General features: G+C 42.2%; 1 protein-coding gene across 3 annotated transcripts in view; it reads right to left on the bottom strand.

Annotated features, from left to right (window-relative positions):
* The window catches only part of KIZ (kizuna centrosomal protein), a 1,514,946-nt gene that overhangs the window by 1,138,061 nt on the left and 351,885 nt on the right, over positions 1-25,000 (bottom strand). Inside the window, exon 1 of one of the 3 annotated variants that reach the window (XM_044057146.1) lies at positions 18,155-18,223. The exons of the other annotated variants lie outside the window; for them this stretch is intronic. Within the exon in view, the coding sequence (XP_043913081.1) occupies positions 18,155-18,169 (15 nt within the window). The 5' untranslated portion in view covers positions 18,170-18,223. Of the gene's footprint in view, positions 1-18,154; positions 18,224-25,000 lie in introns of those variants that run through there. 3 annotated transcript variants of the gene reach the window in all.

Below are 25,000 nucleotides of genomic sequence, written 5' to 3'. Positions count from 1 at the left end.
TGGATCTACTGGTCATGAGCCCCTCTGCTTCACCATCTCTAAGATTTCAGTAAAGAAAAAGCCTTTTGAAAGGGATTGGTAGAAACTGCTCTTTTGTCTAAATCTGTTTCTGGGGTGGGCAACTCCAGAGGGGAGTCTAAGTGCTTCTTCTTGTACTTCCTCTTCTGTGAGGAGCTAGGCTGCAGAGCTTCCTTGGAACTGCCTGAGAAAGAGGAAACTTCAGAAGTCACCATTTCTGGCTTATGCAGCCTCTTGTCTCGACATCATGCCAACTGTCCAGATTTGTTGATGTCTAAGAGCGACATTAGTGCTGCTATAGCTATAGTCACAAACGTACTTAAAGCAGTACCATTCTGCACAGATGAGTCTGTTTAAATACCCTGGCCCACAGGAATCCATGCCAGTGGCAACAAAACAAGAAAGGCTAAATCCAGCTTGCATCATCTGTGCCAAAACCCGTGGGGACACAGCCAAGACAAAGGCCTTCAGTCTCAAGGAGTCAAAAAGCCAAGTTCTCCAGGACTAAGAAGGGCCCTGATGGAAGTGATGCCAACAAGCTTCATACCAGAGGCATGAGGTTAACCTCCAAGGACCTAGTAACCATTGGCACCAACAAAATCTGTGTTGATGCTACCAGTGTAGAAGTAACTGGCATGGGAGACAAAGTCAGTTCACACAGAAGGTGCTGGAACTGCAGTCGGTGCTAATCCAAAACATGCCAGTGCTGAAATCAGACCCAGAGGAAGAGGAGGATTAGGAATTCTCCTTGGTGCTGGATGAATCTTGGCACTGAGGAGGAGACAACCTCAGCGAAGACAACAAAAGTCTAGATGGAGGGAACCTGAGTGAAAAAAAATGTGGGACAAGGAGGGGGGAAAGACAGTCTAGGAGAATTAGTGTCTTGGCTAAAGGTGGAGTGGCTAACCTGGGTGCCCTGGCTGATAAAAGCTTCTCCTTCACCAAAGATTCCTATGGTTTCTCTTTTCTTTCCTTTTCTCCACAGCATGATGCTCTAGTGAGCCTATCAGGACAGCATCAGCATGATTAATTCCCTTTGTAACAAGTTTGTTACACTGATCATCCTAGCACTAAACCCTTTGCAGGTGGCACAGTTGGTGCCCAAACGTGGTGCCCCAAAGCAAACTAAATACAGATCATGAAGATCTTGGGAGGCAACTTGTGCTTGTAATTATTGCATTTACAGAAACCTTGCTTGATTTCTTTTTTCATAATCTCAAATCCTACAGCAGTAACAGTAAATAAAGAAGAAAGTATACAAACTGAAATTAAAGTGCTGACCCAACAAAGCTAAAATACAAAATACTTTAATACTTAAATAGATAAAATAAAACAAAAAACTGGTAAGCGCTTTCGTGATGAACAGGCAGCTTCATCAGACAACCATAGATGACTCTACAAGCATTTAAATAGAGATATCCAACCAATAAAAATGGCACATACTAATGATGTCATGCAACATTAAAAGCAATAAATACAATAACATTTTTTTAAGACTGTAGAAAGAACCATAATGAATATAGGTGAAAAACATGTCAACTGCTAGTGCTTAGTGTTTCAAAGGGCGTCCTTTTAAAAATGGTTTCATTGTAGAAACACCATTCAAACCTGGTGGTCTTTCAGCATTAAGCAGTAAAATCCACTTTTGCTCAGCTGTTTCAGTACGATTCAATAAATCGCCACCCCTCAAACCTGTATCTAAAGCTTGAAGAACAAAGAATCTAAAATCATGTTTACAATCATGATTCATAATATGTAAAGCTAAGGCATTATTGTCTTTTCTGTTTCTTATATCTCTCTGATGCTCGAGGATCCTGTCTTTAAAGGATCTGTTCGTTTTTTCCTACATAGAAAGCATGACATAACTGACAAAAAGCAAAGTAAACTAGATTACCAGTCTTACAATCTGCATAAAATTTTATGTTAACAGTGAAACCTAGAGATGGATGTGTATAAGATGAACAGGTATAGACAAATTTACAGGCTGAACAACTCCTACAGGGGAACGTGCCTATCCTGTTAGACTCATTTATCCTTGAAACAACATTTCTGTTATAAATCATCTGTATTTTACATGGGTAATGAGTCTAACAGGATAGGCACGTTCCCCTGTAGGAGTTGTTGTATTTGCTTGTGTGTATTTTTTCAGCTGTAGCCCACTCCTGTGTGAAAAATATTCTTTATTGACCACTGTAATCATATAATCACTGAATGGTTGAAAAACATGCAGATAAAACAAGATTTTTGCAGTTTTTTATCTGGTTCAATGTATGTCCGATTATACAAACTACCCTAAGTCCCAATTAGTTTGGATAATAGATTCTCTACTGTATTTGAAAAAAATTAGGGAAGAAAACAGGTAAATTAATTGTTTGATTTGATTCAGTTCAGAGGCTGCTTTGGTAATAAGGATGAGGTGGTTCCGTAAGGTAACTCTGTCTTTGTGAAAAACAATGTAAGGGGATCTGGATGATAGAGCCTGGAGTTCTGAAATTCTCCTTGTAGATGCAATTGCTACTATAAATACTGTTCCAAGGTAAAAACTTTAAATCAGTTTTGGGTGAAGGTTCAAGAGGTTATATCTACCCCTGAAACACAACTATCAGATCCCAAGTAGGAGACAGACCTTTCACTGGGGGCCTGAGTAAGAGGGTGCCTTTTAGAAAACCCTTGCACAATTTGGAAGAAGCTAAAGAGGAAGCTTTTTCTCCTGAATAAAAAAATGTGATATAGCTAATTGTGTTTTGATTGTGGAAAAAAGTTATGTACTTGCCATAACTTGGCATCTGTGCTATCCAGTGTAATTATTCATCACAGATGGGTCTCTGATCCGACCTCAGATAGAAGCCAGCAAATTATCAGACAGATCCAGAGCTCAGGCTTCTCCCCTTCCCATACTCCCTTGCTACATTCTAACCCTCAGATCGAGTTTGCTAACTTAGCTGAAATGCAGAAACAAACATCTGCAATGGAAGATAAAAACTTCCTACCAGATGCAAACCACTTCAGCCTCACCAGACCCCCCAGAAGAAAGGGGGAAGGAGGGCAAGAATGTGATGAATAATGATACTGGATAGCACAGATGCCAAGTTATGGTAAGTACATGACTTTACCTGATGCTGTGTCATTATTCATCACAGATGGGTCAGAGTCCCCAGCTATTAGGAACCCTGGGTGGCCTCAAGGAAGGATATGATGGAGCACATAAGAACCAAAGGAAGCCCTGTTCCTAGACAGCAAGTCCAATTTGTAGTGCAAAATAAAAGTATGTGGATTAGATCAAGTTGCAGCAGCACAAATCTCATCAATGGAAAGTCTAGCCAAGAAGGCCAATGAGGCAGCAAGAGACCTAGTAGAGTGGGCCTTAACTGGTCTGGATAGTTCTAAATGCAGACTAGCATAAATGAAGGAAATACAACCAGCATTCCACTTGGAGATAGTATCTTTGGAAATTGCCTGGCCCTTTCTGTTCTAGGAGAAAGCCACAAACAGGTGGTCCAACTTTCTAAACTCCTCAGTCCTTTTTAAATAAAAATTCAGTTGTCTGTGGATATCTAAGCAATGCAATATATAGTCTCCTTTATTAGAGTAATTAGGGAAGAAGACCGGCAGTTAAATCAACTGACTGAGATTTGCTTCAGAGGCCACTGTGGGGAGAAAGGAATGATTTGTTCTAAGAGAAACCCTGTCCTTATGAAAGATCATGAATGGAGGCTTAATGAATAGACCCTGTAGTTCCGAGACCCTCGTAGCAGAAGTAATGCTACTAAAAAGGCCGTATTCCAGGACAGGAATTTAGTATTACATGAACTAGTGGGTTCAAAAGGTTTTTGAGTCAGAGACTACAGCAACAAAGTCAAGTCTCATTGTGGTGATGGATCTTTAATAGGAGGTCTAAGAAGAAAAACTCCTTTCAAAAAGGCTTTGCACAATTTGGAAGAAAAGGTACATCGTTGACATGGAAAATTGGAGGTGGCAGCTGACTAGAGCTTAATGGTAGAAAAACTCACCCCATCCTGAAAAAGGGAAGATAAGAGCAAAACATCAGGGATATGGGCTGAAAATGGATCTAGATTCCATTGTCTGGCCTAAATGGAAAACCTTTTTCCTTACTGGAATACACCTTCTTTATAGGCAAGTTTTGAGAAGCCAAAATAATTCTCCTCACCAGGGAAGGAAGCCTGGACTGGGAAAGGATTACTGGAATTGGAGAAACTATGCAGTTAGACGAAGGGTCCAGAGATTGGAAAGTGGAAGTCCCCAGGGATGGGAGATGAGATCCAGAATGGGATCTATTATCCAAGGTGGATACTTTAGATGAGACCTAAGGAAGGAGAACTATGCCTTACGAGGCCAGAAAGGGGTAATGAGGATGAGAGAACTCTTCAGGTGATGAGCTTTCTGTAAGACTTTGGGTATTAGGGGAATAGGAGGGTAAGCATAGAGGAGACCCGGGAGCCAATCATGAACAAGAGCATCCCTGGGTGACTCCCCCAATGAGGGAAGCAGGGCAAAGCATACTAGTGCATTTGTGGTTGACCAGGAAAGCCAAAAGGGCACAGCATGGTTGACCTCAGTGATCAGAGATCTGCCTTGTCACTGAAGGATTCAGAGACCACTAGTGAGGACTCAAGATGGACCTGCTGAGTTTGTTGGTCAGCATGCTGGAACTCCCGGGTATAGAGTTGCAAGAAGAAAGCGCCTGGAGGACATTGCCCATTCCCACACTCTCATGGTCTCTCAGTAGAGAGGATAAGGCTGTGTTCCCCCTTGCTTGTTGAAGTACCAGACTACAGCCATGTAGTATGTCTGAACTGCTATGGTCCCCAGAGTTAGGGAGTCCTGAAAGGCTTGCGACGTTAAAAGGACTGCTCTCATCTCCAGGATGTTTATGTGCAATTTGGTCTCTATAGGGGACCATGTGCCTTGAACTGTCCTTCTCTGAAAATGCTGCCCCCACCTCAACAGGTAGGTGTTTGTAGTCACTGTGGCCTTGGGCAGGAGAAGACAAAAGGGCCTGCCTAGGAAAAGATCCTGAGACTGAAGCCACCAAAGAAGATGATTCCTGCATACTTGCGTCAATTTTGTTGTCATGGACATGGGCTGAGACAGAATGGACCACTGGACTGCCATGGTCCATTGGAGAACTTGCATATGATACCTGGCGAGTTGCACCAACTGAATGGCAGCCACCATAGAGCCTAGCGCATTGAGAATCAAATGAACAGGCAGACATGATAGATTCAGCAGAAGAGAAACTTGATCCTGAATCAATTGGACCCTGCGAGTAGGCAGTGCTGCCGTCTCTGATACAATGTCCAGTAAAACTCCAATGAACTCCAGGTTTTGGCTTGGAACTGGATTTGACTTGGGCAGGTTCACTGTGATACCTAGATGCTGGAAAAGCCTGAGGACATACCTGGTCACCAGTGTTAGATGATGCCTCATGGGAGCCGTGAGAAGCCAACTGTCCAGGTATGGAAAAAACATGAAACCCTGCAGCCTGAGATGAGCTGCCACCACTGCCATGCATTTGATAAACACCTAGGAGCATGTGGTGAGTTCAAAGGGCAGGGATCTGAACTGATAATGACTGGCCCCTAGCCAAAAGCAGAAGTGTCTTCCTGAGCATCTGTCGATCTTTATGTGATCCACTGAGCACATCCAATCATCCTTGTGCAAGAGAGGCAGAATGGAGTGTACAGTGACCATCAGGAACTTGGACTTCTTGACAGAAAGGTTTAGCTCACTGAGGTCCAGAATTGGACGCATGTCCCTGGTCTTTTTTGGCACCAAAAAGAAGGGAGAGTAAGCTCTGGACCCTTGTTGCCCTGTCAGGGCCTCTTGAGTGGCTCTTTTTTGAAGGAGGTCTTGCACCTCGAGATAGGCTAACTTCCTTTGGTGGGGTGGTACACCTGGGAGAAATCTCTGAATTGGAGGGGCCTGGGAGAAGGGAATGGAGTAACCTGTGGAAATGATTTTTAGCACCCAATGATCAGAAGTGAGACTTGTCTAGGCTAGTGAGTGAAGGGAAAGATGACCCCTGACTGCCTCCAGCGAAAGGACAGTCAGGCAGCACATCAGAAGCACTGGAAGGGCTTCTCTGAGGAGGGTTTTCAGGAGCTCTGATTTTGTGGACCCCCTCTGTCTGTAGAGTAGCACCTACTGTTGAATCCCTGGCCTGTGGAAGAGGATTCCTGGGAAGTGTCCTGAAAGGAAGAATGAGTCTTCTGGAACCAAAGCTTCTTACTTCCCCTCTGGGTCTTAGAAAAGGACCTCTGGAGAGTAGAAAACTTGATCCCTACCATAGAAAGAGTCTTGCCTTCCTGCTCATTGTGGATTAAGGGCTCTAACAGATGGTCCAAACAAAGTGGAACCATCAAAGGGGGCATTAGTGATGCACGCCTTAAAGGGTTCCGCAAACCCAAAAGGGCAAAGTCCTGATAATGATGCCGGTGCCTGCTTCTCGAGAGGTGGCCTCTGCAGCATTGGAGATCAACCTCACCAAGGCATTTGTTAAGGAAGTGAGAGTGGAAAGCCTAAGAGAGACTTGCTTGTAGCTCTCTGGAGGCAAGGACTTGGAGAAGGAAGTGGTAACCTCCAAAACCAGATCCCTCTGAAGCCTGGTAAAATGGGCCATGTAATTGGTTGCTCTCAGGCCAAGGGCAGCAGAGGCAAACACATGCTTTCCAAAATGGTAAATTGTCCTGGAATCCCTGTTCGAGGGATGGATGGAGGAGCTCTGCTCAGCTAGCTCCTTCTTGGTAGCAGTGGCCACCACAATGGCATCGAAAGGGACCCCTTTGCTCCAAAAGGACCAATCCTTAGGGGGACTGAGGAACTATTAAGCTTTCTTGGGCACAGGTTCCACCATGTCTGGCTCCTTCCAGGCCCTGCTGGCTATGAGGTCCATAAGCTCGTCAGCAGGGGGGGATCCCAGGTAACAGATGGGCCCATCCTGAATGCCTTCAGGAACATGGACTCCTCCGAAGACAGTGGTTGGGAAGACCATCTGCCTCTTTGTTTGAGAGCTTCCAGGCTGTCCCTCAAGGAAACCACCTCAGGTGGAAGTTTGGGGGGACCAGTCTCTCTCCTCAAAATCCATGTCTTTGGTGAGGGACTCTCTGGGGGAGTTCAAGTGCCCCCTCTTACACATTCTCTTCCGAGGAGGCTCCTACTCTGTGGTCTCAAGGGAGGACTCAGAAGAGATGGGTACCCCAAGTGGGGCAGTGCCCATCTGAAGAAGCTCGCGAGAGGGCTGAACCTGGAAGGATGAGACCTCAGCACCCAATCCCGAGAGGCTGGGGAGACGTAACTACCAAACTGGACAAGGTCCTCTTTACTGCCTGGAAGGTCGAAGGACTGGACAAAGCTGGGAAGGGAGAAGGGACTCTGATGCAGTGCCAAGGCCTCCGGACGATATCGGCCTGGAGCTATCCAGTTCTGAAACCTCAAGGGAAATCAGCAATCCAAAAAATCCAGACCCAAACCCATTCCCAAGGAAACAGCACTGACCCCGCAGAGACAAGGCCCACTCTGGTCCGAGGGCTGTGGAACAGAGCTGGCCAAGGACCCTGAAGGTGTTGAGAAGGGGGGAATACCTGACACCATCAGCCTCTCACTATGAATCTCTGGGTCCTGACATTCCAAAACCTGTTGGATTGGAAGAGGAGAGTGGAGATCTGTGGATGGGGAGGGTCCCCTAACTGCATGGGCTGGGGACAGCAGCACGCCCAACTTGATTTCAGCTTTGAAGAAACTCCTCATCATCCTATCCATGTCTGAGGGAAGGAGAATTCTGGATGATCTGGACAAAGCTGAAGAATGACCTGATCTTGCTGGGGATCTGGCCTTGGATCCCAAAGTTTTAATGCTCCTAGAAGAAAATCTACTCTGAAGTCTTGGATTCAACCTCCTGGAGGATCCAGAAGTGGAACCCACTATGGCAATAGGATCCGACGCAACTGTCATATCCTACAAATTTATAGGATCCGAAGACTTGTGAGCCATACTAGATGGATCCAACAAACTGGTCGGATCCAGGGATGATCTACCTTTAATTGGATCCAAAGGCTCCTGATCCGATGAGGCCTTGGATCCAAGAACCTCCTCCAAAGATCTGGGAACTGCAAATTTTTGATCCAATTCTGAAGAGGCTGGACCTGGATCCAGGGATCTGCAATCTGAGAGGTTGGCTTTCTGGAGAGCAAAGAAGAGGACACCACAGGGGTAGGAGGATGTCTCTTCCTCAGTTCCTAAGAAGACTTGGAAGGGGAGTCCGAGGATAGTGGACCACCCTATACCAAGACTTTAAGGAGTAACTTGTTGCGGCACTCAACAAGGGCCAAGGGGTTGAATGTGGCACAAATGTCACATTCAACCTTCATGTGGGCAGACCCTAAACAGTAGAGACACTCCTCGTGCGAGTTGGATCACAGTATCTTCCGACCACATGAGGAGCATCTCTTAAAACCTGATGGCTTATCAGCCATCCTATCCAACTTCAATACACACGCATGCGCGCGCGGACACACACACACACACACACACACACACACACACACACACACACACACACACACACACACACACACACACCAGGAAAAAGAAAAAAAATGTTTTTTTATTTTAAAAAAAAAGACCACTTTAAGAAAAAGGTGTGAAGTGCCAAGCACTAGAAGTGGGGAGAGGAGTATCTACTTACACCAAAAACTAGGTTCTAACATGGAGGGGAGGAATTAAACTTAACCAATGGCAGATAAAGACAGCAATGATTCCCTAAATAGGAAAGAAGAGAAGAAAAGAAGCCAAGAAAATAGCAGTTAACTAATAATTCCTATGCTTGAGCTTGCACCACGTCTGGAGCGATTCAGCGGCACATGAGATCTGAAGGTGAGACGGTAGAAAGGAATTATGGCAAGGGGAGGAGCTTGACCTCTGGATCTGTTGGAGAAGTTGCTGGCTCGGATCCAAGGTCAGATCCTAGACCCATCTGTGATGAATAATGACATGGATAGCATCAGATCAAGCACCTTCCTGAAATAAAGAAGCTGAAAAATTCCAGAACCCAAGAAATAGGAACAGTAAAAGAGTTAATTTCCTTCTTAAGAGCCCAAATTGAAAAACTTTTCCACTTACTTTTGTAGAAGCTTTCTAGGAAGATAAAAGTATATGTCAAACTGGGAAGGGCTGTCTAGGTATTAATGGAATTGGAGAAACTAGGCAGTTAGTTTGAGGCTTGGAATATTGGGATGCTTCAACTTTGAGGGATGTGAGAGAAAATCTGGACTGGGGTCCGGTATCCATCGCCGATATCAAAGATGAGAATAAAGGAAGGGGAACCACACTTTGCAAGGCAAGAAGGAGGCAATGAGGATAACCGAGCTCTTCAACCAATGTAATTTCTGTAAGAATTTTGTAATCAGAGGTAATGGGGGATAAGTACAAAGGAGACTGGAGGGCCAAACTTGGACTACAGCATCTCTTGGTGACTCCCCCTGAGATGGGAATTAGTGCAAAATACCTGCTGCACTTGTGGTGTGGGGAGATGCAAAGAGATTGCAGCAAGGCTGGCCCCAATGACAGAAAATCTTCTCTGCCACTGATTGGTTTAACCACTCATGAGGTAACAAAATGGTCCTGCTGAGTTTGTCCACTAGTACACTGGATTTCCCCAGAATGTGTGTTACAATGATAAAGCAGTTGGAGGAAATTTCTCACTGCCACTCTCTCACTGCCTCTTGACAAAGGGAGTAAAATTGGGTTCCCCATTGTTTGTTTATGTACCAGACCACAGACGTTGTAGGTTTGTATTGCAATAGTCCCTAGAGGGAGAACATCTTGAAAGGCCTGCGACACTAACTAACATTTCTCATCTCTAGGATACTGATGTGTGAATTGGTCTCTTGCAGAGACCACATGCCTTGGACCATCTGTCTCAAACAATGTCCCCCCAACCCCAATTGGGAGGCATCTGTGGTCACCGTGGCCACTGGAAGAGGCAGGAAAAAATGGATGGCCCTGTTAAATCTTGTCCAGCTGAATCCTCCAATGAAGATAATTTTTGCATACTCGAGTGAGTCTGACTGGGAAGGACAGAGGATGTGGCAGAATAGATCACTTGAACAGCTACAGTCCATTGGAGAACACACATATAGTAACATGCTATAGGAACTAATATTATGGTTGCTGCCACTGAACCTAGAGTGTGGAGAACAAGTCTGGCTGGAGGAGCAGAATGAACAAGAATTTGCTGTACCTGGAACTTGCCTGTATCCACACAATGCAGAGGAAGACTGGCAATCTGACTTACTTTGTTGAACTGGACACCAATGAATTCCAGGCTCTGTACTGATTGAAGCTTTAATTTGGAGATGCTGACTGAAATGCCAAGTATTTGACAAAGTTGGAGCAAATAGTCCCTGAACTGTTCTAAGAGACGTCTGGTTAGGGCGGTGAGGAGCTGGTCCTCTAAACATGGAAACACTTGGAATCCTAACAGTCTCAGGTGAGCTGCTACTACTGCCAAACACTTGGTACACACCCTGGGGGGCTTTGGTGAGACCAAAGCACAGGGTTCTGAACTGACAGTGACTGGATCCGATCCAAAAGTGCAGACATCTTCAGAAGCACCTGTTCATCTTGAAGTGATAATAAGTGTCCTGAAGATCGATTGAGCACATCCAATCATCCTTGAGCAAAAAGGGCAGGATGGACTGAACTGTGACCACTTGGAACTTTGACTTTTTCACAAACTGGTTCAGGTTGCTTAGATCCAAAATTGGTCTGAGGTCCCCTTGTCTTCTTTGGTACAGAAAAGGACCTTGAGTAAGTTCTGAGTCCTCTTTGGTCTGGTGAGACCTCCTGGCTGACTCGTTTGTCCAGGAACTTCTGATCTCTTCAACTGCAGCTTCTCTGGGAGCGGAAGGGATATCAGGAAGCGTTCTTCTTTTGGTCAGGAGAATCTGAAAAATGGTATGAAATAACCTCTGGATATTATTTTTAGCACCCAAGATTCTTTTTTTTTTTTTTTATAGAAGCCTAGGCATCTGGGTACAAGGACAAGCGTCCTCCGACTGCCTCCAGAGGTGAGCAGTCAGGCAACCCTTCAGGAGCACTGAAAGGGTATATCTGGAGAGGAATCTCAGAAACCCTAGTTTTGCAGGCTTTCTCTGCCATGAGGACAGCATCTTCCATTTGAACCCCCCCACCCCCACCCCAGGAGCAATTGTCCCTGTGTGAATTCTGGAAAGATCCCTGGAATTTACAGAACCACATTTTCTTGGCCCCTCTTTAACTCCAGGAAATGGATAATTGAGGGTTAGAAAAGCAAATCCCTACAGCAGACAGGGTCTTTCATTTCTGTTCACCGCAAAATAATGCTTCTTTCACAGAAGGGTCCAATAAAGGCATTTCATCAAAAGTAGCAATGATGAAAGAAGACTTGAAAGGCTCCACAAAATCACATAAATCACATCCAGGCATGTCTCCTAACGGTAATACCTGAATCGGCAGCCCATGAGGTACCCTCAGCAGCATGGGATATTATCCTCATGGACTCACTGGAAATGGATAATAGAGTGGCCAGTTTCGAAGATGATGAATTATAGTCCTCCACAGATATGGACTTGGAGGGAATTGGAGAGCTCCTTGGTCAAAACCCTCTGCAGCTCTGCAAAATGCACTAAATAATTCACGGATCTCAAGGCAAATGTTGCTGAAGCAAATATGTGCTTTCCAAATCTGTCCAAAACCTTTGACTTTATATTAGGGGGATGGACAGAGGAACTCTGCTCAGCTATCTCCTTTTTTCTGGCTGTTGCCACAACTATAGCATCAACGGGGTCTCCTTTTCTCCAATGGGGTCTGTCCTTTGGCAGTGTCAAAATTTTGTCTGGGCATCAGGGAACTGGTTCAACAGAGTCTGGTTCCTCCCATGTTCAGCGAAAGAATAGGTCAATAAGCTCATCAGCTGGGGGAGTCACCCAAGATGTAGATGGGCCAGAACCAGCTTCCAGTAATACTGACTCCTCATGGGAGGGTGCATCTGAAGACCATCCACCCTTCTGTTTAAGAATCTCTAGAATATCTCCAAATGAGATGTCATTCAGTGGAGAGCTGGGGGACCCTTCCCCTTTTCCAAAGTCAGTATCCTCGGAGAGATATTCCACAGGGGAACCTATATGCTTCCTTCTGCACACTCTCTTGTGGGGAACCTCCTCAGTGGGATGCTCTGGGGAGGTATCCATAGAGAGTGGAAGTTCTTCTAGGGAAAGCTGTCTCGATGCTAGTTGGTACCAGCTGTCCCTGTGTAGTAGGGCTGATGGAATCAGAGCTTGGGGTCCCACTGGGAGAACAGGTGTAAGATCCAAGGAAGAGAGAAAAATCAGATCTCTTGGATGAGAGAAAGCCCTTTCAACTATCTGGAATGCAGAATGACCAGGAGAAGCCATGGCAGGCCGCACCTGAGCCGAAACCTAGTCCAAAGCAGCCAAGCCTTGACCCTGTCTGGATCTGTGCCCCAAGGAGGGGAGCCAAACCTGAGCTATCTAGCAGCAAAGTTTCAAGGGGCAAGGCTGACTCCAACAACATCAGAGTAGACCCTGGTCCCCAGACCTGATATTAATGCTTCAGCTCCAGGACTTATCCCAATCTGAGAGATCAGAGCAGATCCAGTCAGGGAAACTGCTGGAGTCGAAAACCTAGCTGTCTTCGGATCTGACACAGACTCTCTCGGGCTCTCAGATCAGACAGCTCTGAAGTCATGCAATGGACCAGAGAAGGAGATATTATTTCATGGGAAGTGGAGGGAAGGCTCATGGGTCCGATGGGAGACAGACAAGGAATAACCCTCATCTGAATCCAAGCTCTAAGGAATTTCCTCCTCATCTTATCTACATTGGCTTCAGAAAGACTTCTGGAGGATCTAACATATGAAGTACTAGACTGCGGCCTTGAGTGTTCCTTCTGTGTCAACTGAAGAAAAGGGTGATGGAGCCAAGGAGATACTGGATCAATTGTGAACCTGGGTGAACAAGTTCAAGGTGATTTTGATAAAATAATGGTCAGATCCAAGGTTTTTGGAGCCGACTGCTGCTAGGGAGATTTTTCCAGTATGACAATTGGATTCAAGGATTTAGGATCCAATGGTTTCCTTTTAAGATCCGAAGAAGTTTGATCCAAAATTTTTCATTTCTTCTGAGGAGGCTCTGATGAATCCAAAGTGGAAGAAGCAGTCTTCCGAGATTGGGCACGAGATCTCATTCAAGACTACAAAGAAGAAGTCTTAGAAAGTTTACTGGGGGGGATTGAGCTCCTGACAAAGAGAAGGAAGATGAAGGCAGCAATCCCTTAAGTACCAGTTTGTTTCTTCTATCAGAAATTGCTCTAGAGTTAAACACAGCACAAATAAAACAATCAGTAGATAAATGTGCCACTCTTAAACAATAATCTCACTCCCCGTGGACATCAGAATATGGAATTTTTCTTTTAAACAGAAAAAACTACCAGCAATGGTAGTAAGAGTACCCTAAAAAAAGGGTAGGAAAGTAAGAGCAAAAAATGTACAGACTGGTACCAAAAATAATACGCTACGAGACTACCAAATGAGTAGAATAAATAGTCAGAAAACAGAAATAATGGAAGGAAAACTCGATAAACTTAAGTGTAGTGGGAGGATGCAGAAAAATATATAATATAGTTGTACTGAAGTAAAATCTGCTCACAAATCCAACTAAAGCCTAATGATAAGCTCCTGAGAGAGGATCCACATTCATGCAAGATGGTGGCAAACAAGATCTGAGGTATTGCAGGCTGGCTGGGGCATTATGGGTACAGGGAGAAGCTCAAGAGTTCAATCCGTAAGTCTACAATATGTGCCAGAGTTGGATCCGAGGTTGGATCTGTAACCCACAAGTTGAGGAAGAATGAAAAGGACATCAGATCCAATGTTTGCAGTGAGACAGATAGTTGAGAAGAAGCTAGAGATGAAGAAAGAGTCCAACTGGGCATACCTAGATTTGGAGAAGGCATATGACAAGGTCCTAAGACAGTTGTTTTGGGCAGTCCTGCAATGTTTCTAAGTCCTGGAACCACTGGTAGAATTAGTGGAGGCTATGTACAATTAAACAAGTTCAAACAGTGTTTGAACTCACAGAGAGCTTTCCAGTGACAGAGGGTGTGTGCATTAAGGCTCTGCTCTGAGCACACTGCTGTTTATACTGGCGATAGACTACATCAACAAGCAGATTGGAGGGGACAGATCAACAAAGCTGCTGCATGCAAACAATGTGGTATTACAAGCAGTCTCTGAACAGAAACTTCAACAAATGACAGGGGAAATGGAATGCAAAGCTGAAGCCATACAGGATGAAATTGAGTACAGACAAGATAATTGTCATGCCACCAAATGGGGAAACTTCGAAGAAGCTGAAAATTGAGACTAAATAGAAAATAGTGGAACAAGTTAACAGCTTCAATTACCTGTGAGGCATAGTTGAGGATAAGGGTGGCACAGTGGTGCAGCGGTTAATGCTGCCGCCTCACAGTAAAAGGTTCTCCAATTCGATTCTCGGCTGGGGTGCCTTCTGTATGGAGTTTGCATGTTCTCCCTGCGTTCGTGTGGGTTTCCTCCGGGTACTTCGGTTTCCTCCCACATTCTAAAGGCATGCTTCTGGAGCATTTCTCCCCGGGCCTCCGCTAAAAACAGGATCTGTGGAACCTAGTCGGACTTCCCCGGTCAACAAATGTTAAATAAATAAATAAAAAATAAAGGGAAATATGAATGAAGAGCTCAAAGCCAGAATCAAAAGTGCTGCAGCCAACTGGTATATGCTATCAGGGATACTGCGTGACAGTGTGATAGAAGAATGTCAAAGACATTGAAAAGTAACATGTACAAAACAGTGGTGTAACCAGCACTACTGTATAGTACAAAAACGTGTGCAGTGAAGGTACAGCAGTTGAGGAAGCTAGAGCTGATGGAGAAGAAGTGAATGAGAAGGGTTGTAGAATGCACACTACTATGGGACAGATGAAGAAATGAGGACATCAGAGCAAAACCCAGACCAGCTCCAATTGCAGAGAAGGTCAAAGAAAACAGATAATGATGGTTTGGTCATATGTGCAAGAAAGCAGAGGATGATTTGGTGAAGAAGAGTTGGGACAGACAGGAAGAAGGTAAGATGAAACAAAGGCATCCAGCAAAGAGATAGATAGACTGCGTGAGGGACTACCTACAACAGTCGGGCCTGACTGCTGAAGAAGGCAGAACAGTAGCATTCAATCAAGAGAGATGGAAATGGTTGATGCAACACACAGACCCCATGTAGAATATGGGGAAAAAGGAGGTTGATGATAATAATGATGATGAATACAAACACAGAATTACATTTTACTTTCAAGCTTCAAACAACTTTTCATACCTCAGAAACTGAACAACCCAGACATATAGAATAAGGTCAGTTTCATTCAGCCAGACTTGAGTATTCATATGGCAGCAACAAAATTCCTTTCTGAGTGTTTATTTATTGAGATGTTTATATGAATATCAAAACATTCCTATATTGTACAACATAATCAACATTGAATACCTTTAAATATAACATATTCTGCAAATATCTATGACCATTTTACTGAGCATCATCTAAGGTTTCACCTGAAGCCATGCAATAAATTTGTAAGTCACTTGTTTTTGGAAATACTACTGTACACATGGAAATATTGTGTGTTTTCATAATCACTAATAAACTAGCAACATCTCCAGTATAATGTACTATACATGGACAGTGACAACGTATTTTTCTATCCTCCACCATGAGATTTCAGACCATACCCCTTAATAACATGTAGCTCTCTCAAAATGAATATATGACTAAAAAGTGACAAATAGGGATTAATATTTCCACTGTAGAACATTGTAAATTAACAGTGTTAGGTCTCAAGGTTTAAGTAAAAACAAATGACACTTTCTTTTGTTGACCATTATTAATTCATAAGTTACTCAATAAAGGAAGCCAGGCCCCAAAAATGCCAGGAAATTATAAGGATCCGTGGATATTAGCAAGTATACAAAAAAAGAGCTATATGCGCAAATAAGTTAGGCTGAGCATTGTGTTTCTAAGTAGTTTGTCTTTCACCAAGGTTTTTACAAAAAACTAAAACTGAAAGATGACAACTTGCTTCAGATATGGCAGCTCATTCCTCTTTGGTATCAGACATAGGAGCATATTCCTCTTTGGAATAAAAAATGGTAGTCATTTCCTGGCTTCAGCAGTACCTGATACATAATGCAGAGCAAACAGTAAAAGAAAAAGGAATGATTTGGAAAAAGCAAATGTAACATTTTGTTTACTACATTTCTTAAATGAAAATGTAAAGACACTTGACGGTACTGCTGTGACTATGAACTTAAATACTGTACTATGGCAACATCTTATCACAATATCCATTGAAAACCAAGCATCTCTCCCTGACTTCTTTGCAAATGGATATCCTGGTTCAGCATCAATCTTTTTTAAGGCTAAATAATTAAACAATTTAATTAAGAAAATGGCTGCTTCTAAGTCTCATAAAACAATTTAGAAAACATCTCTATTTTCTTTAAAAGTATTTTGCATGGTTCACTGGAGATAAATATTTCACGCATGAAATGTAAGGCTGTAAAAAGAAGAGTTCCAGTTGTAGTTTTCTTTTTATTGTGTACATTTCATACATTTACATCACAACTGTAAGTGAATGTCCTTTTAAATAGGTCAAGGTTACTAAGGTGCACGGCTTTTATGCCATACTTTAAAAGAATATTTTAATTTGGGTCTTAACTTTTTAATCATAAAAAAAAAATCCTTCACAGAAATTCAGATTATTGCTTGCTAATGTACTGAAGGAGAGAAAGCTCAAATCTTCTTGCTATAATAACAATATAATGTTGCCTCTGTTTCTTTTCTGATAAGAGTCTTAAATACCAAACAGTTAGCAGCATAATAACATCCACCAGCAGCCATGCAGCCTGCTCAGCAGATACACAAAGCAGGTAAAAGGAGGAAAAGTTAATTTCTTGGCTGAGTGATTCCATCGGTAGCTGTAGGGCAAACTAGAAAGTCTTTCACTAAAGTAGCCGCTGATTCTTCTATCAATCTGCGGCACACACACTCTTCCAAGGAATGCATTAAATATGAAAATCATATCCCGTTATCATCCGTTTCCAGCTTTCAGCCCAGTAAGCTTTCATTAATGAATGCCACAGCCTAAAGGAACAGCATGCTGCTGGCTTTTCTGAATAATGGAGTGATGGTACTATTTTTGCTTATTACAATATCAGCTAGCTGAGGGGGTTCAGCACACAGTCACAAGTGACTACTCTTGCCAGCATGCTCCAAGTTATTACAAGATGTTTCAGACATTTCATCTCAAAGAGCTTTACTGCTTTTAGTGAAAAAAAAAAATAAGCAGCTATGGTCTTGAATGGCATCATTTATACGAAGATACTAGGAGGGATTAGAAGCCTGCATTATTATAGATACATTGCAGAATACATTAAAGTATTCTTGTCTGCTAGGTTTTACTGCTTAAAGACATATAATTAGTTTAGTCTTTGTTAAAAGGTTAGTATGTGAAAGTCTCTCCAATAAACTTATTTGTTAAATTGTGTTAAAGTTATACAAATGTTAATTTACAGCTAATGCACTACTGAAGATGACAGAACATTTAAACATACTGTCTAAGGAAAGCAAAAATAAATGAGTTTGCAACAGGCAATGTGGCTTTAATTATAGGGCAGTAGTCATCAAAATGCTGAACAGCATACCATAAGAACAGCATGCAAATCTAAACCAACTAAAGGTCTCGTTAGAATTTTTTTCATGCTGGATCATCATACAGGAGGCATAGGCATTCACAAATCTATGTTAATTTGTCACTATGATTTTTAGCAGATGAGAAACCACCTTTCTCTGCAGCCTTTTTAAAATTTGATAGCTGTGATCAGGAATTCAGAAATGCACTCTAGATTAATGAACAGGAAAGCTGCATCTAATACGGACAATCTCCACCCTAAGAAAAAAAATCTGCCATCACTACTACATCCAGTACTTTGTTTACATGCTTCAAAAGGCAGGGTTGGATGAGATTCAATACCTACCTTCCAGAAAAACATGCAGTAGTGTACTTCTCTCAGATCCAAAAAAATATCTCCCTACAGCTGTCCATAATCCTATAGATCCATGATTTGTAAGCCTGCCCACTGACTCCTCCCACTTTAATCAACTATGTAACACACTGTCCAAGTACACTAGCACCCTCCCTTCTGGTTCACCCTCTTACAGCCCTACTGCACTCATCTGCCTCAGTCTGTCCCTCCCAAAGTCCTCTCAACCACATAAAGCTTGGAGCATGAATCAATGGTTCCTTACTAAGGATGTTTTTAAGTCAACCTCCAGTATGGCATATACACTAATTAATCCATGCAGAATGTTTCAGCCTTTTCTGGACAGGATCAGGGACATCTAATCAGTATAAATCATGCATATGCATAGATGAAGCAGTTTCAATTAGAGACAGGCAAGGTATAGTTAAGTTTTATTTTTATTTTATTACCATGTCTTTTACCTGAATTTATAATGACACAAATGTTACTGTCTCAAACAAAACCTTTCCCCTACAAACACAGCACTGCCAAAACTTTCAACTGTACCCAAGCTGCTCCACTACAGGGTTCTGATTCATGGCAGCCTTTGCTGCAAAGCCTTCGGCAGGAGGGACAGCTGTACTTTCATTATTGCATATACACACATAACATATGTACATGTGTATATATATATATATATATATATATATATATATATATATATATGTACATGTGTATGTATATATATATATATATATATATATATATATATATATATATATTTTTTTTTTTTTTTTTTTTTTTACACTCACGTGCACTCACACACAATTAAATAGCAGATATATACAGCTGTGGAAGTACAGCTGTTGTATAAAACACACACATGCTTATACATACACAAAGCACATAAGCATACCCTTTATCCACCTGTTGTCTTCAACTTGACTTTACAGCCTGACTTTCCTTCTGTATATTTAAAAGTACTCTGCTGTCTCTGAATTATTTGATGTACATTTTCAAAAATACTGCATTTAGCCTTTAGTTTGCTATTTTTGGTACCAGAGGTAGGAACTTTGAACATGAACCTATATATAATAATGCTATAATCAGTTATACATGTTTGTGATAAGGTATATGGGGGTCTGCATAGCACTGATATTACTGCGTGACCAAGGGTACTGAGAGGCACAAGCCATGTGATTTACAAATACTGGATATGCAACAATTACCTGTATCATGCAAACCCCCAATGCCTTACTGCACTAATGGAATGAGAATCTGCATTTTTTTCAGTTTGAATTTTTTACATCTGCTAGTTTATATATTGCAATTACATATTTTGCAGTGTATTTTACAGTAAAATAGTTCCTCTTTCAATTTTAAATAATCAGTTGCTGAGCAGGGTTATGACTTTTGTGTGGAATTTTAGTATGAAGTTTTTAGGGTACTCATTAAAGGGTCCCTTCTGTCAAACTCTTGGTTCTGTTGTACAATCCAATTTATAAACAGTTACTGGCACTACAAAACACATTAACTGAGTTCTGGAAGGTGAATGAGTCTCGATAAGACTTGCATATCAGTAGCACAGTGCTTCACAAACGTATACTTTTTCCCCAAGTAAAACAGACTCAGAAATATCCACAACAGTAATGCTTCTGGTGGCAGCCCCAAGAATTAAAAGACACCTGTATGCAAGCAGCAGTGCCCCCCCCCCCCATCATTTTTTTCAGTTGGTTTCGCAGATGGCATGCTTGCTGTCTTTATTTAATTAGGTTTCTATGACATTTTTTGTGTGTTTGATTTCTATTTTGATATGCTCTTTTACCTTTACGGTGTTTTATGTACTGTATCGTCATATTTACCTCTGGTCAAACAATATCTGGCAGACTCTGTCTACTGCATTTGAGTGTATGTGAACGTATAATTTGACTCAAAGGTTAGCAGGGCTGTTTTCTGTTGCTATGCTTCATGTTACTCACTTCCTACAATGTTTCCTTTCCTGCTTCTGAGATTTATGCTTCACTTTCGTCAAGAGATTTGGATGCCTTTCACTGTTCTTTATTACACACACAGCTATAGCTAGGTCAACTGACACCCTGGGCAAGCTCTTTCCTACACTTACGAACATACAACGCTACAAGACAAATTCATTTAAGCAGCTGCGGTATCTGACAAACTCCAGTATTGTACTCGCACCCAATCGGCAACTAAATAGTACTGCAGATTGCACCCCCCCCTTAAAAAGCTTTTCCAGTACTTCATTCACACTACAATCAGCAACTATTCAGCACTGTGGATTGCACTCCCTAACAGATTGCACCAAGAACAGCCACCCCTTCACCTCACCCTAGTTAAAGTACTGCCTGATCTCATAACTCTCAAGTGTACCTCATTGTGAAGAATGTACCTCACCTGGCGTCTTAAAAAGTTTATGTTCCTCAAAGTTCCACATTATAAGGGTCTGTCACACATTCAGTGTTAAGAATATTTTCAGTTATTCATGGTAAATAGAAATGAATCATGATAATTCATTAAAAGATATTTTTATTAGTAAAACCAGCATATTTGAGCCATCATATGACCTTCCTAGTTTAAGTTGTTAGTAAGTCATTAGTATGTGCTCCACATGTTGCCCACCTGTTACACATTATGAGGGCTAGTGTTCTTCATTTTGAAGATGCGAGGTTGAGAGCTATGCCTAATACTGTAATGTTAAACTTAAGTTTTTAGTGTTTTTATTACTTTAGCAGTGTTTAATTTGTGTCTCTATCCCGATTCTTGCTTTGTTCTACTTCTTTTTCTGGACTATTTCTGTGTTGGATAGCTTTCATCTGCTAAATGACTTTAAGAAAGTGGCTGATTTGTAGCCCTTTGAAGTTTGTGAAGGACTAGGGATCTGTGACTGAATGTGAGGCATAGGTGGCTTGCACTACCTTTTTCCCCTGCACAGAAGAGATCAGATGCAGAAGGCAGCTACCAAGCTGACTAATCAGTTCTCCTTGCACATTTCGTAAATATAAATACATGTACCATCTTAACATAGGATTATAGGATTTACAAGGCAACTGAGTAGCAAGGCCATTTCCACCTTGCCACTACCCACCCCTTAGATCTTGCCTCCCTTTTCAAAGAAGGCCAGGCCAGTCATTCCAGTGGGTGAATTTATTGTTAAACTCTTTTTAAAGGCAGACAGTGTGCCACACTGCACAGCTTGGAAAACAAGTTTATTCTAAGCCCTGTGTGACAAGTCAATAATTCCCCTTGTTCTATTTATTTGTTGGAATAGATTTAGATCACTGGTCCTAGTGTTAGCTGGACTATTTCATTTATGGAGGTATGAACTGCTCCTGGACTACTGGATCCCTATAAGCCCTATAAGCAAGGCACAGATCACTCTGAAGGAGTCTATATGAAACTAAGTATACACATAAAGCCTTGAGTCTTTCTTGGTAGTTGAAGCCTATGATCTTTTTAGTTATAAATGTCTGTGGTATTTCCAGTTGCTTGATATACTTAGGAAGGTACATCTCAAAGGAAACATTATACTCACCAACAGGTCTAATTAATATGAAGTACAAGGAGAAGAAGGCTTCTTTTGATCTGGAAGAAATACCTTTTGCTATGAGCTATGCAAGGTAAAAGGATTTGTTAACCGCCATTGCAACATGATGGTCCAACATGAGGGGCAATCCATCCAAGTACCTAGGTCTTCACTACCTTTTCATTTTGAAGAAGTGTATAGTATCTGTACTATACGCTGGAGCTGGTGGGGGGTACTTATCAAATGCTATAATGCTGCACTTTTGGTGTGGTTTTTGAGCCCGTTTTTTTTTTGCACACCAGTTACTGACAAGTGTAAGCTCCTGCTGTACTGCCTGTATATCACAGGAAGATTTGACAAAGACACTCAGCTTACAATCATCTGGGAACTTTGTTAACCAGAGAACTTTATTTGATAAGTGGTGGTCTGAGAGGAAGATACCAAATAGCAAAGGTTCAAGCACAGATCACTGAGAAACTTCACTGGTAACCTTTATGCTATTAGAGAATGCATTCCCTACTCTTACTGTGTGAGCCCTATCCCTAAACCGGGTGGCTATCCAACTAACCACATATGGGTCAGTTTGTGGCTCCTTCAGCTTGATCTTGAAAGGAAGTTTGTTCCAGAAAAGGGGAAATCATTGTATGACAAATCTGTCTCTCCACTGTGATGTTTATTTGCTAAAGCAGGTTCAGAACTTTGGCTCTAGTGCTCACTGGACTGCTTGATTTGTGGCTAAATAAAATACATTGGACTGCCAGATTCCACATGGCCTGGAAGGCCATTCCTAAGGAGTCTATAGGACACTGAATACAGAGACAAGGCCTCCAATCTCTCTTGGTAGCTCAGGTCCTAAAAGCCCATGATGTTTTGGTCAGGACTACCTTTGAGGTTTGTCCAGCTGCTTGATATGTTTAGTACGATATATTCCAAAGGGGGCATTGCATTCAAAGATGGTCCTGATCACTGCAGAATACAGTGGTAAGTACTTTTTTTCAAAAATTAAAGGATAGCCCAATATATTTTGCTTGCTAGATGAAAACTGATATATAACAAATATAATCCTCCCAAAATGATACTATATTACCTTCCACTCTGGTTTCTTCAACTACCGTATTTCTCTGAAAATAAGCCCGGGTCTTATACTCTTTCCCCTGCCAAAATATGAATTAGGGCTTATTATCAGGGGAAGCCTTACTTACCCCCCACCACAACAATCTACATTTATTCATGTACAAAAATGGACATTTATTCATGTACACAAACTGACATTTATTTGGTACTTTTCTGTTACTGGACAACAGTTCTAAGTAACGCGTTAATAGTTGTGTGAGAAGTCTACATAAACAGTGCAACAAACATTTCAACTTCAGAATATCTACACCTTGGCTTTCATAGTGCAATATTTCATGCTTAACAGAAAGTGCAGCAAAATCTCAGTGCATGTGTATTGAAAGTGTACTGGAGGAAGGGAATAAAACTGAAAGCAGAAGCAATCCATTCTGTTGCCCCAATAATGGAAAAGTTATTCAAATACAGTCAAGTCATCTTCTGCTGGAACACTGTCATAAGTCTCCAACCTCTGAGTTCCGGCCTGAATTTCTTGTGACTCCATTTCCGGTAGAACTATTGGCCCCAATCTGTCATGCCTAGCAATAGAGCTCTCCTTAAATGGGCACTGCTTGTCCAAGTAGCCTGCTCGTAGTGCATTGGCAACACAGCTGTCACTGATTTTATCCCATGAAGTTTGCACCCAAGTCACGACCTCTTGCAGGCTAGGCTTCACAAAGTTTCCATGCTGATTTCTCTCCATTCTATTTTCAATGTAGTCATTGAGTTCCATGCACAAATGGTCCTTAAATTGCTTGTTTATTGCAATATCAAGAGTCTGGAGATAGGCAGTCATTCCTGCGGGAATCATTATTTGATCTATTCTTCTCCGTGCAAGGAATTTCTTCATGTCTTTAGCGCGGTGAGTGCTGGCTGAATCCCAGACTAGCAGACCTCTTTTGCCACCTCGCAAAACAAGTGGCAGCATTACATCGACCCACTTCTTTATAACTGCTTGTGTGCACCAGGCTTTTTCAGTTTCAAGAATGTAAATGCCTAAAACACGTTCAATCTTATCTTTCTTGCCCTTACTAATGATTAGAGGTGGGGTTTTCTTTCCATCTAGACGAATTGCCAAAATACAGGTAACACGTGCACTCTCATAACCAGTGGAGGGAATGTAGCTGGACAAAGTACCCCTCTGATCAACTGTTGCTTGAGATCTTTGGCCCATAAACACTGCAATTTCATCCATAGCAATCATGTTGGAGAGTTGGTATTTAGAAAAGTCGATGCCATCAACAAAAGACTTGCATGCAAGTGCACATTTAATAACTTCAGTATCTTCCAGCTTGAACAGTATTGTTGATCTTCTTAGTGACAGTTCATATTGGTGAAGAAAGCCATCCAGCCAATGTTGTGATGCTTTGAATTCTTCTGGGGATATTTCTAACTGTGGTGCAATTACAAGGGAAAATGCTTGAATATCAGCCCTGTGCACAACCAAAGCCTTTGCTCTCCTGTTAGCAATCCATTCACAGATGATGTCTTCCAGCTCAGGAAATAATGGTTGCTGACCTGATCCACACTTGCATTTCTTAGCATTTCCCTCGTCGGCCTGTTGACTGAGGTTATCATACACTGCACGCCATTTTCGGACCATTCGGAGATCTAACTTCTTCTCTTTGCAGAAAGCCATCAGATCCTTTCCCCAGGAGTCCTCCACGATTCCTTTCTTGTACTCGATGGAATAGTTCTTTCTTTTTGCACTCATCCTGTCAGGTGGGGGGGTTAATTGAACCGGAGTGGCAACACAAAATGGCGACGGTTAAGAAGACACAACCACAGACATTCATTATCAAGTGCGCGTGCTTTACGGGCATTGTCTGTACTTTGACCAATCAAAGTACACCTACCAGTGTTTATGGGTCACGGATCTCAACCGTCAAGTGTGAGTGATGATTAGGGTTACAGTAAGAATCGTAGAGGACTCCCAGGGAAAGAATCTTATGACTTTCTGCAAAGGGAAGAAGTTGGATGTCCAAATGGTCCAAAAATGGCAAGCAGAGTACGATAACCTCAGTCAACAGGTGTCAATAATATTATTTTATAATTCAACACGTCCATCATGTGTTGTTGACGATCTTAACTGGGGCTTATTTTTGGGGTAGGGCTTATATCATGACCACCCTGGAAAACCATGCTAGGCCTTATGCTCTGGTTAGGTCTTATTTATGAAGAAATACGGTAGTTTCTCCAAGAATCAATTC

This window comes from Protopterus annectens, chromosome 1.part2, assembly GCF_019279795.1.
Source record: "Protopterus annectens isolate FY-2018-M chromosome 1.part2, PAN1.0, whole genome shotgun sequence".
Lineage (NCBI taxonomy): Eukaryota > Metazoa > Chordata > Ceratodontiformes > Protopteridae > Protopterus > Protopterus annectens.
The sequence above is the reverse complement of the archived record's forward strand: the minus strand, read 5'-3'. Positions and strand labels throughout refer to the sequence as shown.